Source organism: Octodon degus, unplaced genomic scaffold, assembly GCF_000260255.1.
Source record: "Octodon degus isolate 3935 unplaced genomic scaffold, OctDeg1.0 scaffold00024, whole genome shotgun sequence".
NCBI lineage: Eukaryota > Metazoa > Chordata > Mammalia > Rodentia > Octodontidae > Octodon > Octodon degus.
The window spans coordinates 17,454,498-17,468,638 of NW_004524600.1; the positions used below are offsets into that span (position 1 = coordinate 17,454,498).

At 42.6% G+C, this 14,141-nt stretch overlaps 1 protein-coding gene across 1 annotated transcript in view; it reads right to left on the reverse strand.

Moving 5' to 3' along the window:
* Positions 1 to 9,796: 9,796 nt before the first annotated feature.
* Positions 9,797 to 14,141, reverse strand: part of Adat2 (adenosine deaminase, tRNA specific 2) — a 22,662-nt gene continuing 18,317 nt past the window's right edge. The window contains exons 4-6 of the mRNA XM_004628585.2: positions 13,814 to 13,920; positions 11,441 to 11,513; positions 9,797 to 11,330 (exon numbers count right to left, since the gene is read on the reverse strand). Coding sequence (XP_004628642.1) covers positions 11,287 to 11,330; positions 11,441 to 11,513; positions 13,814 to 13,920 — 224 coding nt within the window. The 3' untranslated portion in view covers positions 9,797 to 11,286. The remainder of the gene's footprint in view (positions 11,331 to 11,440; positions 11,514 to 13,813; positions 13,921 to 14,141) is intronic.

Here is a 14,141-nt window from a genome sequence, read left to right on the forward strand (position 1 = left end):
ACAGACTGAAACTTGAGCCAAAATAAACTTCTCCTTTTTAGGCTGTGCTGCCAGGTATTTTGTTCCAGCAGCAGAAGCGTGACAAAGACATCCATTGTGCCAGCTGTGGAAGAAATAAGTAGTTGTTTTTGTATTCCACTGAGGCTTTAGTAGGCTTTTTGTTACACAATATCCTTATGGCAATAGGTAACTGACACATGATGGTGATACCTATTCTACACATACCATTTTAAATGGGAAAATATATGTAAATAACAGCATAAGTAAATAAGAGTAACAATAATAATGTAGGCTGTTCTTTTGGAAAACAATCACAGAATATGTAAAAGAACTGGAAATTCACCAGACCTATGTCATTGACAAGTTTTAGAAAATCATGCAACTTTACTTCTGGTTCTTGGAAAGGACACGATGGTCCAATGAGATGTTTTAATCTCAGATGAAAGACAGACAGATAGATAGACAGATATAGACAGACAGACAGATATAGAGATATAGGTGGAGACCTGTTATTGCAAGTAAATAGTTCTTTTCCCCAGAAAATCTAAGATTTTAAAAAATATAAATAAAATGTGTGCATGCATGCATACAATATTCAAATTCACAGTCTCCTGAGAGAAGCTAAAAGCCCCATGAATAAACCTAAGTTAATAGGATTTTGTTCTGGTGAAGGTGTTGGGTAGGAAACAATGTTCATAACCATCCCCTTTGTTCTTTTCCTATCTGGGTAATCTTTTTTTTTTTGGTACCAGGGATTGAACTCAGGATCTTGCGCTTGTCAGGCAAGTGCTTACTCTACTGAGCTATCTCCCTGGCCGCTATCTGGGTAATCTTGAAGTAGTTTAGTTTGGTGGCTAAGACAGGGAAGTTCTAAAATTCAAATTCTAGTTCTGCACCACTCTGATCTTCAGCAAGTTAAACTCTACAGACCTCTATTACTCCATTCATTAAGTGGAAATAAGAACAGTAACCTCCTAGTTTTCCTGCAAGGATCATATAAAATTACGGCTGCACAGCCCTTAGAGCTACGCCTGGCACACAATAAGCAGTCAATAAATAGTGGCTATTACTCGATATTCTAACAGATGAGACTATGTTCTCTCAGCTTAAAAGGTGTGATGGCATCATTATCGACTTTAGGTAAATCCCAAATACCGTGATCCAAAAGATCACTAGCACTGAAATACCCAAAGCGACCACAGATATGGATCAAAGAACGAATCTCAGATTTCACACCTCCACAAGAGGAACAGCCACACCATGAAAGAGAAAAAGAGGCCTGCAGAGTTTGGACAAATGACAAGAGTGATGTCTCCATGCTTCCAACCATCCCACCCAGCCCCTTAGGAGAAAAAGGGGCTCGCAGTGATTTCCAAGCTGACACTGTAAACCTACCTGTGAGCACACAGACACATCAAATGAACCTCCCCAAACCAGCCAAGAGCTCCTTTAGGCATCACTGTCCTTCCCATTGGACGACTTTTCTTACTAACTTAGTGAATCTGACGACCAGAACCAAGGTCTCCTCTCAGTGCTGCTGTCTTTCTCAGCAAAGCAGATGAGGAGAGAGGCCTAAACTTCTCAACTTCTCCTTCATGGAGCTACTTCTCTCTTCTCTACATTCCTCAGAAGCCAAAGAGATAGCTACTTCAGACTTTGTTTCAACCTTCAAAAACCGAAACAGGTCAGGACAATAATGACTTTATCATCAGAGCCACCATCAGTCCCCTTTGATTTGCACCCTGCTCTGCTATTGCTACACAGCCAAGCAGGATGAACAACGAGCACGCCGCAGAAGAAGGCCCAAATCCGATGCCAGCGCTATAAAATTCCTGAAATGACTACCACCTTATAAAAGCTAACAACAGAAACGTTCTCCCATTATCAGTTCAATCTGCTGCTCCCACAGAGAACTCTTGGCCCAAAGTTTTCCCTTGCACTATTTCTGGCTCCATTACAGGTTTAAGAGATGGTATTGGGGGGATTGGAGGAGAATCTGGGATCCTTCTTTAGCAGCTGCACCATGGGCTGTCAGCCAACATAACTGGAGTAGTCTTAGTACATCCAGTGATGGGTTTTTCAACCCTGAGACTTTCATTTCCCTCTTTTCTAAAATACCTAAACGTCGACAAGGCTCAAGCATATCACAGCAACCACACCGAGTCACATCAAATTCAGAAGCGTGGAGCCCCAGCTAATGATATGAATGCTGGTTTTCATCTGATGGTAGCTCCCCAGTGGAGGCCAGCACATCCCAAATCCCCCCTACACTGCCCTCCAGACCCTTACTGCTGGTACAAAGGATGCGCCATCACAAAGACTTGGTGTTCTAGGTCTGCAAGGACACAAAGGAAAAGTCCTTCTCCTTCCAGTGAAGGACAGCAGTGGATCTGTGCCAGCTGTTAGGATCTGGCCCTGGGACTCAAGTTGGCAGGACAGAAAAGGCCTGCATCAAGACCCATATTGCACCACAGGCTCTTGCTGTGCTTTGCCTGCTGCCAGAGCTTGCAGACACCATTAAAACAACTCAAACACAAAAATGAAGGATGCTGTCGCACTCATCGCTAACTTAGCCATTGCCAAAAGTAATCACCGTGCAGAGATGATGCCAATGGTATTTGAATTTAAATGTTAAAATAATAAGAAAGCCTATGGTCTCCCTAAGGTTAGCTTATAATAAAAATAACTTCTTGGTCCTGGAAAACTTATCTGGTTTCTTTCTTCCTTTCATTCTCTACTTAATGACTGAAGTTATTATTTCCATGGTGGTCTCCAAACCACACTTGGTTTCTATGTAGATTGGCATGTCACCTCCAAAAATTTCACCAGCTGCCGTTTCCTCTCAAGAGAATGTGATTAAAATATTAATCCAGCTTCTGCACTAATCTAGCAGAAGAGTTATATAAATCTCCACACAGCACTTTACTTGCTGTTAAATATGCAATGTGTCCTCTTACTTTTTTATACCTCCACAGGAAAGTTAACTTCTAGCAAAACAGATATAAATGAGTATCTCACTGTCCTGATTTTTGAGACCTGAAAATAGGAGATTGCATGCTCAAGTTCAAAATGTAGGTTTCCAATGAGAAGAAACAAGTTGGAAGAAAATACCAGTCTGGCAGTGATGGCCCTCACAAAAGGATCACTCTAGACAGAGGGCCAGCTCAACCAATGGCACCAGAATCCTCCCAGATTTGTCCTGCTAACTGGAAACTATCCAAAACTCCAAATGAAGTACTTAGCCATCATTCAGTGGAATCGCCTCTGGACCCAGCACCAGGCTAAATCCTTGCTTTCGAGGAGCTTACAATCTAATTACTGTCATTAGAAACCCATTGTGTATTAAACTATGTGACACTAAGTAGGAGTCTGAAGAAAATGATCATTGTGGGCTAGGAAAGGTCTCAGAGAAATTGTAGGACTTTACAGGGAGGAGCAAAACAACACGTGAGGTTTCTGCTGTTGATAAACGCACGTAGGATAAAGGACACCAAGCATAGTTATGTGAAGAGGGGACCTACAGGGTTCCCCTCGGCATCCTGCCAGAGCCATGTGTCGCTAAGAACAAGGCTTTCCTCTCAGATCAAGAGGAAAGTTCATTCTTCCTCAGATGGTTTAGAATTTGAATCCTGATGATCGCATTGCTGACGTGGAAATGAGACATCAATTTTAGACCTCCAGTACTGTGTCCCAGAACGAAATGGCTTTCCCTCAGAGGTAGCAGAAGCTAGATCTAAAGCTGACAGCATTTCCTGTGAAGCCAGGCTCACTGGTGGCATGATAGTGCTTCTTCCAAATGCCATAGCAGCTGAGAGGGAACTGGCAGCACATTCCAGGATTGCAGTGATCAAACAGCAGAAATTACCAGATGCATTCATTTACAAAAGTCAAACTGTAGGATACATGTGTAACTAATAGATAGCAACGCTTTAATTACTTTCCCTGAATTATTCACTTTACATTAATCTGTATATTTAAGTAAAACTGTCTGTACTGCAGGCTAAGTGTGTCTATGAAGAAATGATCAAAACCTTACCAGCTCTTCCACTGCTTAGTGACAGAAGCAGACAGAGGCAAAAGCATTTTTCCACAAGGCAAACGATTCTCCTTTCCAAAAGAAAAATCAGGCCTTCACAGTTAGCTATATGTTTCACTTGTACATTTAACTAAATTGCTGACAGTCAACTAGTGCAGCGGGTGAAATCAGAAATCTTATTTCAAACTAATTACTATGTAAACTGAAATATACTACTGTTTCTCTGAGAAGAATTTTTTTTTTCTGTTTTTAATGATGGAAGAACAATTTCATTTCACTAGAGGTATCATGTGCAGTCAGATTTTCCATAAGGAGAATAAATAAATTTTTTATTTTACTTTTTTTCTCCTGTACTGGGGACTAAACCCAGGGCTTTTACAATGACATCCCAAGACCATTTTACTTCTTATTTTGACACAGGATTTTGCTAAGTTACTCAAGCTGGGCCTGATTTTTCCATCCTCCTGCCTCGGCTTCCCAGGGTACTACCATCATAGACATGTACCTCCATGCCTAGTCTGCCTCTCTAAACAGCCCCTCAATCTGTAGCCTGAGAATTGACCACAGACTGCAGTAGGCCAAGGGACAAGGCTTTCATGGGCACTGGAAGGCTAAAGGAGGTGTGATGTCCTCTTGGCACCCTCCAGAGGAACCCAGTCCATGGGCCCGAGATCCACCATTCAGCTAAGACTCAGTCACGTATTTCTACATCAGAAGTTCTTAGTTAGTGTGTAGGCTGCACTCGTACCTACACCGGCTCCCAGGGAATGAGGATGCTTTGCAGAGTACAGACCCCTGGCTCTGCTATACCGGCAACTCCTGCACTTTCCAGCAAATGTTCTCGAGGCATGGCAAGCACATGGGGCACATGCACCCCTGGGCATGCCCAGTGCCCCATACCATCCCCTCAGTGCCCTTCTCCAACACAGGAAAGCCGTGAGTTTGCTCTTCATTAGAGATGCTCTCAAAGCTTTCAATTCATCTCCTGGGGGTAGATGGTAGACCAGAAGGCCTGCCTCTTTAAAGGTGGGCATGCTCATGTGACTTGTTTTCAGTCTTTGTGAGCTGCATCACTGCTAGGCAAAAGCTGGCATGCTCTCCTCTTTCCAAGTGTGGCCCGTCAACCACAGGACAGGCACCGCTGGAGGTTGATGGATACACAGCATCTCCAGCCCTCCCAATCTAGAGTTCCTCTTTAATCAGTTCCCCCAGAAGATCCACATACATATTTAACTTTATGAAGTCCTGCCCCAGGAATAGAGCATTATTTGCCATATTCTTTTCTAGCAGTAGCAGATATTCCCGGTAGAGCTTCTTTTAGCCTAAGCCCCTCACTTGACCTGAGACAACTAGGGTTAAACCATGAGAAGAATAAACCTGTGGTCAAAGCTGCTAAAACTTGAGAATTGTTAAGATAGCATAACCTAGTCCATCCTAACGCAATTGATCCTGGAGTTAATCTCCCCATGTCTCAGTTTCCTTGATAGAAAGTACAGGTAACAGTTCTTACTCCTAGGGTAGTTATGAGGATTAAGGAGGTACACATGAGTGAGGCCTGGCACATGTAAGTTCTCAGTAAATAGTAGGTCCCATCACTGACCTCCTTTTCTGCAGCTCAGACCTTGCCTGGTGATGTGGAATCCCAGCCTCCTCACCCCAGTGAATGGGCAGTCGGAGCTCTGTCCCTATCCACACTCCACCCAAGCCACACATCAAACAAGAAGGCCTGTCATCCTCCAATACAAACAAGGGTGTTTCCTGCAGCAAGGCCCTAGCACCCCTGGCCTGTGCCTACATACTGCCCCTTTCCACTGCTCTCACCTGCATATGCTGCCTCTTCCCTCACCAACCTTCTCAAACCCACTTCCCTATCATGCAATTTAGAATTTACACTTGGTATCTGTCTATCCTATATATTAAAGCTTTGTCCTGAACTCAGTGCTAGAGGTAAAAAAGTTAAATGCCTAATAAGTTTTCTTTCCGTCTTTTCCCCTAAACCCAGTCTACATGATTCAAGCATCGAATGTGATCAAACCTGCTACAGAGAAAACTGAGGAAAGCACAGTGAGAAAAATGGGATGGACGTTTCTGTTTATGCTCTGGTTCTTAAAGGAGTCCAGTATACTTCTCACTGTAACTGTAATGACAAGTACTTGTAGATACTTTTAACAAAATGTAGCATTTATTCTAAAACAAAATAAAATGGCAAGTTCCTTTTTCTCCATGCTCTTAAGCTACATAAATATCTCCAGCCAGAATATTTTACTGTCTTGAATCTCTCTTCCAGTTATAAACCAACTTTTAAAATATCGTGGTACTGCAGCCAAACTGCACACTGAATTACATTATGCAGTTGCAAAGCCACAGAACTTGAAAGAGCAGCTTTGAGACTCAAGCTGTTTCCCCTTCTTTAGGCCAGAGGGCAGCAAAAGTTTTCTTATGGGCCACATACGATGCATTAGGAGCTGCATGGCTGTTGCTATAGCTGTCACTGTAGCCCCAGCAGCCACAGGCAATACAGAAACAAGCAGGCTCCACTGTGACTCTGTATAATTTTATTCATGGACACTGAAGTTTTATTTCCATCTAGGGTTCTGGGTCACTAAGCATGATTTCTTCCACCTATTTAGAAATGTAAAGCATGTTTAAGTCATAAGTGGGATAAAAAGAGGGATTAGGCTGGGTCTGACCCACTGGCCACCCTTTGCAGAGTCCTGCTCTAGGTTCTCTGGTTCATGCTTTAACTTGTGGGGAAAAGTTCTGTGACACTTGTGGAAACTTAAAGAAGACTTAACTTGGGAGAGAGAGATTGGGCTCAACCCCAAACAAAGGAACAAGCGGGGATCCATAACTAACAAGCAGGATGAGTGGCCAGCCAATGGAAAGGGGAGAGACATCCAAAGTGGGCGAGCACTGGCTCTGTCAACTGAGGGCACTTGCTGAAGGCAGCAGGCCAAGGGCCAACACCTCAGAGGTGGTGCGACACAGTGCCCATACTGATGATGCAGATAGCAGGAGTCCTGGTAAAGCAGGCTGTGCAGGCCCCAGAAGGAGCAGGCTGGGATTGAGGCCTGAGCCAGACTGAAGTGGGGTTGGGCAGAGAGCCTCCTCAAACTACACCCAACACAGCCTCCTGACTAGTCAAGGATACATGGCATTTAGGCTAGTAAAATCCACATCAAAATCAGGTGAGAATTACTCACATGAGCCTGCTTTTGTTTGTTCAACTTGAATAACCACAGGATCCTAAAGATGTCAAATGGTCACTGCAACTTATGTCAGTATTATCTATTAAAAATAACGTCGCCATCACCCCTTTCCTCACTACACATAATTAAATTTATGCAGTAAGGGAATAGCTGGCAGTTGTCTTCAATATGAAGTCAGTGCAGTCTCAATCCTTTGCCACAGGGCAGGGAAACCAGCTGCTAAAGCCTCTTTTCCCTGAGGCTCCTCAAGGCCAGGGCATGTGGAATGACCAGGAAGGACAAGCATTCGCTTCACCAGGGATTTTAAACCGGAAATCTACAAAAAAAAAAAAAAAAGACAACAAACAAACAAAAAACTGACTTTTTTTTTAAAGAGGCTTGGCTTTTCTTATTTTTCCTAATACTCAAGTAGCACTGCTTAAAACATTTTAAGTCTAGGTGTCTCCATGGAAACTCAAGAAAACTTGTATGTTATGGTCACAAGTTCTATATCCTATTGGATCTCCAGAGACCATCTGTGATCTCAGACATATCTTTGATCTATTTTTCTGAAATCTTGTTAGCTATAAGATTTATAATGATTGTTTTGCTGAGAAGAACAAAATTTATTCTAGTTTTTATTAAGAACAGTGCTCCAAAATGTTGTTAGAAACTAAATTTTGTGAATTTTAGCAGAGTAAAAGGGAGAAAATGACTATTAAATTTATAACAATAATTTTCCTTCCTACCTTTCCAGCATCAAATGCATTTTAAGAAAAGTAACAGAAATGAACAGTTCCTCTCTCCAGATTATTACAATGGAGAAAAACAAAACAAATTATAAAGTGAATCAACCTGACATACTGGCCAGGTGGCCAAAATTAACATCACCTATGCAGTTAAGATGGCCTTTGTGTACCTCCAGATCCGACACTCTGAGGGGAGCATAGAGTCAGCTCACATGCACAGCCTGAATGTAACAAAGTAGTGGGCACAAAAAAAGCAGTGGTGGCAGCTGAGGCATAATGACTGCTACTAAGAATGTCAGCATGGTACCAGGCACAGTACTTCAGGGACAGAGCACATGATTAGTATGGCTGAGGCCCTGGGTTCAATCTCCAGCACTGCAAAACAAAGACAAAATAAGATAATAAAAGACAATGTTAAGGCTTCGGAAGTTTTGATTAAAAGCTTTAAAAAAGAAGTAGCTAAAGATACAAGGTTAATTCAGTGCCACACCTACCCATAGGATGAATCTGACACTGCAGGGAGTTGAAGGAAATTCCCTAAAGGGCATACTTGGAACAAGTGACAAAACTGGAATAGTGATGAGAGTTTGAGGCCAGCCTGGCTCTGAAGTGAGTTCTAGGCCAGCCTGAGTGACAGTGAGACCCTATTTTGAAATGACAAAAAAAAAAAAAAAAAAAAAAGTAAGATATACCAATGTAAGATTTACTGAAATCATTAACTATACAGTGTTATATAAGAGACTACCATACGCTTATCAAATATCAAAGTTCTTCAGGGTAAAGGGCCATGATGTATGTAACTATTCAAGAGAAAAATGAACAGATCTTGCCTACATTGGAGTTTGTGGCTATTTTCTTTTTGTAGTATTTCAGATACAACACAGTCTTGTGCCAAGCAACAAAGCAGAGCTATCTTAACATGACCCTGTACCAGCACCTGAAGCCTGCCTGTGTAGCATGCCACCCATTCTCAGCAAGGTTTGTTGCAAAACCCAGCAAATACCAGCTAGCTGGCAGCTTAGATGTAATCATTTCTCCCTAATTTCTCTTAACAGGGCAGTGAGTCTAAAACTTTTTGTATCCCACAACTTTTAGAACTGTCTCATGCACAAAGCAAGATGCTTAGCTGGTTTCTTAGAGAAGCACTACCAGTTATCAGTCGACTGACAGCAAGATTTAGAGCTGGGACATCTTAATATTTTAAGCTGGAGAATGCTGAAGCTAGATCAGCTCAATATACACAATTCCTGTGAAAACTGTTGCCTAAATTCTGCAGACTTAATTTCTGATGCCCACAATTCTATACCTGTCCGAAATTTTACTATAGACTTTTCTGTAAGGTAGACACCAGAGAAAATATTTAAAATGTGGTAAACTGAGATTAAACTGTGCATCCAAGCTTAGGGATCAGGAAACACTCCTTACTATTCTCCCAAACACAGCAAAGACAAGGCATGTGTATACTGCACGGTCTTTTCTGTCCTTCCGTATTTCTTACTTTATTTTGATTCTTTCAGTAGTGATTGCTTCTGGGATAAAATGCTCAGATACAACTTTTGTCTGTGTTTTTATCTTTTTTTCATCTTTTTTAAAATCTCTTTTTTTGCTTTTCCCTACATTTATTTGGCATGTTTACAAAGAAACTGCAGGCACACGATGCTCAGCAAGAGGTACTGAGTATACTCTCCAGAGGACCAAGTTGTTTGCCCTCCAACAAATCCCCAAGAAAGTGCTGTGAAGGCAACAAATGCAAAGAGGGAGCTTGCAGAACAGCGTAAGGATCCAGAGTGAATTATAGCCAACTGCAAGACAGAGCAAGCTAGTCAAGGCACTAAAATTTAATGAGAAGACAATTTTTAAAATAGGAAAAACTACAGAGAAGGTGCAGGCAACATTATTATAGATTTAAAATCATGCATATTGTTCTCCATAAAACTTTGCAAATGCGGTTAAAATGCACGCTTACAAAAGCTAGCAATTATAAATCCTCTGAACCATGTAACTGTGATTAGCTGCTACTCTCAGCGATATAAAAATACTTCTACCACAATTACATTCCAGCCCGTAATGTAATTCAAAACAAACAAGTCAGAGACATCGCTCAAATGGCAGAATCAACAAATACAGATGCTTTGCATCAAGGAAACAAATCCACTGGAGAGGCAAGCGAGAGGACTCTGCTCGGCAGCCAGGGCCTGGCCCTGTGCTTCTGGTGGAACAGCGAGGCCCCCTTCTGGGCAGAGGCGCACAGCACAGCTCTGCAGCAGCCCTCTGCACCCGTGACCCCTCGCTTCAATCCACACCACAATCAGAAACCCTGGCTGTAGATACTTTTTCCTGTGTTGCAAATAGTAAATTTTAGATATTAAAGATTATGATCTGTATTTTTAAGCAGCTATTTAGGTCAAACTGATCATACTATTGTACCAAGGAGCACTCCTACTACCAAGTGGCACCCCCATCTCCTTCAACCCAGGCCCCGTTTCTTTTGCTGTAACTCTTAGCACTTTCTAGCAAAGTGCATAAGTCAGCTACACTCTTCATCTGTCCTCTGTGTCTGGGAGACAAGCTTTATGAGGACCTGCAGGATTCTTTATTTTGTTCCAGGGTACAAAGGGCCCCTCACACAAAATAATTGGTCAATAATGAGGAATTTTTCCATTTATGCTTTTATCTTTTAAAGACTGTTCCTCTTCAAAGAAGACATAAATAGGACTTTATTATAGCAATATGCTACAAATAAAAAATGACTCAAAAGCACTTGCTTTAGAAGTATTCATTTTCTTAAATGCTTTATAAAAGCAAAAGATCAGCGCTAAGGACCACATGATCACGGTTGTGTGCACACAACTCATAAAACCTAGAAAGAAGCCAGGTCCCCAGTGCCCCGCGGGAACATGGGGCTGTAAACACTGAGGCTCCGTGCTGAGGGCCCACCCTGGAGAAAGCATCTGCACTCTGCCCAGGCTCAGGAAGGGCATGGATCTGGACATGTCCCCTGGGGAGCCAGCACTGTCCTGGCGGGGCACAGCTGCGGCTGAAGGGCATGCACTGTTTCTAATTTCTGAAGCCTCAAGCCTTAATTTTTCCCCTTCTGAAAATGTGCTCTCAGCTTGGGGAAAAGCTAATAGTTGTTTACAATTGTCAGACTTTTAAGAAGTGCTAATTTGTCCCCTTAACATAGCAAATGATGAGAGACACCATTTACCCACAGAGCGACAACATATAAACACATGATTCATCGATGTCAACAGCCTGCAGTCCAGGAACACTGTCCAGGTCACTGAGACACAGGTCTTTCATCAGACAAAGTTCAGGGTTTCTGACATTCCTTTTTCCGAACTTTCGATTTTGGTGCTGTGGCAAGAATAAAAAAAGAAGCACTTAAGATGCAGGCTCACACCAGCCTCTCCCCGTACTGGCAAGTACTAAGGGAGGCCCACTACTTTTGTCAGGGGAGCACTGACCATTTGGATTCTCCTGTTTGTAGAAGGTCTTCAACAGCTCCACGGCTTCCTCGGCCCGGTATCCAGGAATGCACTGATGAAAAGAGAAAGGAGAGAGTAAGTGCAGGCCTACGAAAATGTGTAGAGTCCTACAGATAGCGATGCACACAGAATTACGTAAACAGGTTTCGGATCATGTTCAATGCTTTGGGGGTATCAGTGTGGATAACACACATTTCCAAAGAGCAGACTTTCAGCCTCAGGGAAACATCACTCTCAATCAAATATACTACTGAAGCAACAGGCTATGCTACCTCGGGCCAGGCCCATAAACTCACTGTACCTTGTATGCACAACGTAGCACTTCCCTCAGGGAGATGTGGTAAGGCCTAAGTGAAATAATACCAATCACAAACCTGGCACATCATAGGTGCTAATAAACATTACCTATTTTTATCAGCTGGTATTTACTGGTGGACCATCAAAGTGTTTGACGCATCAAAGCAGGGGTTGGCAACCATATTTGATAGAGCAAATCCAGTCTGCTGCTAGCAGGGGTGAGCTAAGAGTAGCTTTTCTACTTTAAAGGAGTTTTAAAAAAAAAAAGGCTGTAAAACACTGATAAAGGTGGCTCACAAAGGTGAAAATACTCACTAGCCCTTTACAAAGCTTGTCCACCTTTGCTATGGAGAACTTTTTAAAGTGTCTTATTTGTTCAGTCTCTGAAATCCAAGTGAAAGAATAAGCAATGATGATATCAGGAAGGAATGATATTACAAGAAATATTACATGAAGAAGATGAAAGCTGGACTTGGAGAACATTTACAGAGGCTGAGCAGTGCTTCGGGGAAGGAGAAGCAGAGGCGTGTGTGGGAAACAGGCTGACGGGTGGCAGGGTGGAGGATGAGTACTAAGTGAACACGAGGAAAGAATTAGAGACAAGGTCTGGAACTGATACAACACACCCTTCTGAAGAGTGGGAAAGGATGTACTCATCCACAGTGCCAGGCACAAGGGTGAAAGGGGCCAGCCAACTCCCAGAGACTGGAGGACCAGGCCCTCCAGGGCATCTGTCACTTGCCTGCTTGTGCCTGGGCCACACGAAGCCTTCAAGAGGTAACAACAACCTTCCTTCCACCCTGCCTCTCGCAAGACTCCACTCTTGTTCTCCTTTCCTCCTCCACCCCATCTTCGCTGACCCATTGTCCAAGACTCATAGTGATCCTCCTGTCTCAGCCTCCTCAGTACTGGCATCACAGGTGTGCGCTACCATGCCCAGTTTTGGTAGCTGGCACAGTGCACCTGGGACTCCAGGGCCAGCACAGCATGTGGTACCGAGGATCAAATTTGAGTCTTACACTTGCCAGGCAGGCGCTTAGGCTGCTGAGCTATCTCCCTAGCTCTAGGTCTTTTTCATATGGGAAGTCTTGTATGGACTCAGCAATTCATTTGTGAAGAGTTATGTAAACAAAGTTTGAGCTATTCATATAAGTTACTGGGAAAATCAAATCACTTTGCAGATGTATTCCACGATCAAGCTAATTGCATCATTAACTACCATTCCACTGTGATTTCTGTCTGATGTGATGTTAAAGGCATCTATTCTGAAATGGCATTTGTTAGGCAAGCCAGTATTCAGAGAAAATTCAAGACAGAATATTTTATAAAATGTGTTCTCAGTGGGATGAGCCAAATTTAGCCTTTCATAGGTTCTTATCATAGTCTATGAATAGCTGGGTCATAAGGTCCAGCGTTTGTTAAATTCTTTTCTTTATAGTTATCATACTTTTGGGTTAACCTTCCTTTTCAGAGCGAAAAACTGAACTAGTGTAGAAAAGCTGCACAGCCTAAATCAAACTTTGACATAGATTCCCAGTGCTTGCACGCTTAATTATAAAAGCTTTGAAGATGTACAAGTGCAAAAGTAATGTGGAATTTCTAAGAGATGGGGGGACATTTCTACATTCAAAGGGCAGGGAAAAAATTACATCAGAACAGTTGCTCATTACTAATAAGGTATGTGGTAATCTAGTGAAATTATTGGATTTGTACACAAATACTGTGCTCGCTGTAAGTAGCACCTACTGTCACTGACATGGGCTAAGTTTCACCAAGTTTAGGATAACAAAGAATGACAGAAAGCAATGCTGAAGACTATTAGAAGGCAGGGAGGCAGGGACTCTCTTTCAAGAGACATCTGGTAACTGAAGAGAAGAAACACTCATCTAGAAACACTTACCTGGTGTCCTCCACTAAGCCATAGAGAAACTCAATCTGGAGTGCTGGGGTCCTGTCCCAATTCTGTCATAGCTTCTTAGAATACTGATTCCACACTATTCATAAGCCCACAGTGACATGTTACCAGAAAGGAAAAGTGTCAGCATATCATATTACCTGAAATGGTCTCCCAGTATTCGGTAAGTCAGCAGAAGCAATGTCTAGAACAGAGCCGCAGCCACCAAATCGCTCATTCTGACAGCCATAGATAACCAATGGGATTTATGAGACAGAATTAAGGTCCTGTAGGATTCACAGTATTGTGGCAAAACAGGTGGGTTGATACAGGTATCCTGGAGAGAAAGCTCAGGCCACACTTCAAAACAAAATTTACGGTTAGTCTTCAAAATCATACAGTCCAGGGCTGGAGAGATGGCTCAGTGGTCTAAAGCACCTACTTGAAACAAGCTTGGCAAAGCACAGGGACCGCGGTTCGATCCTCCAG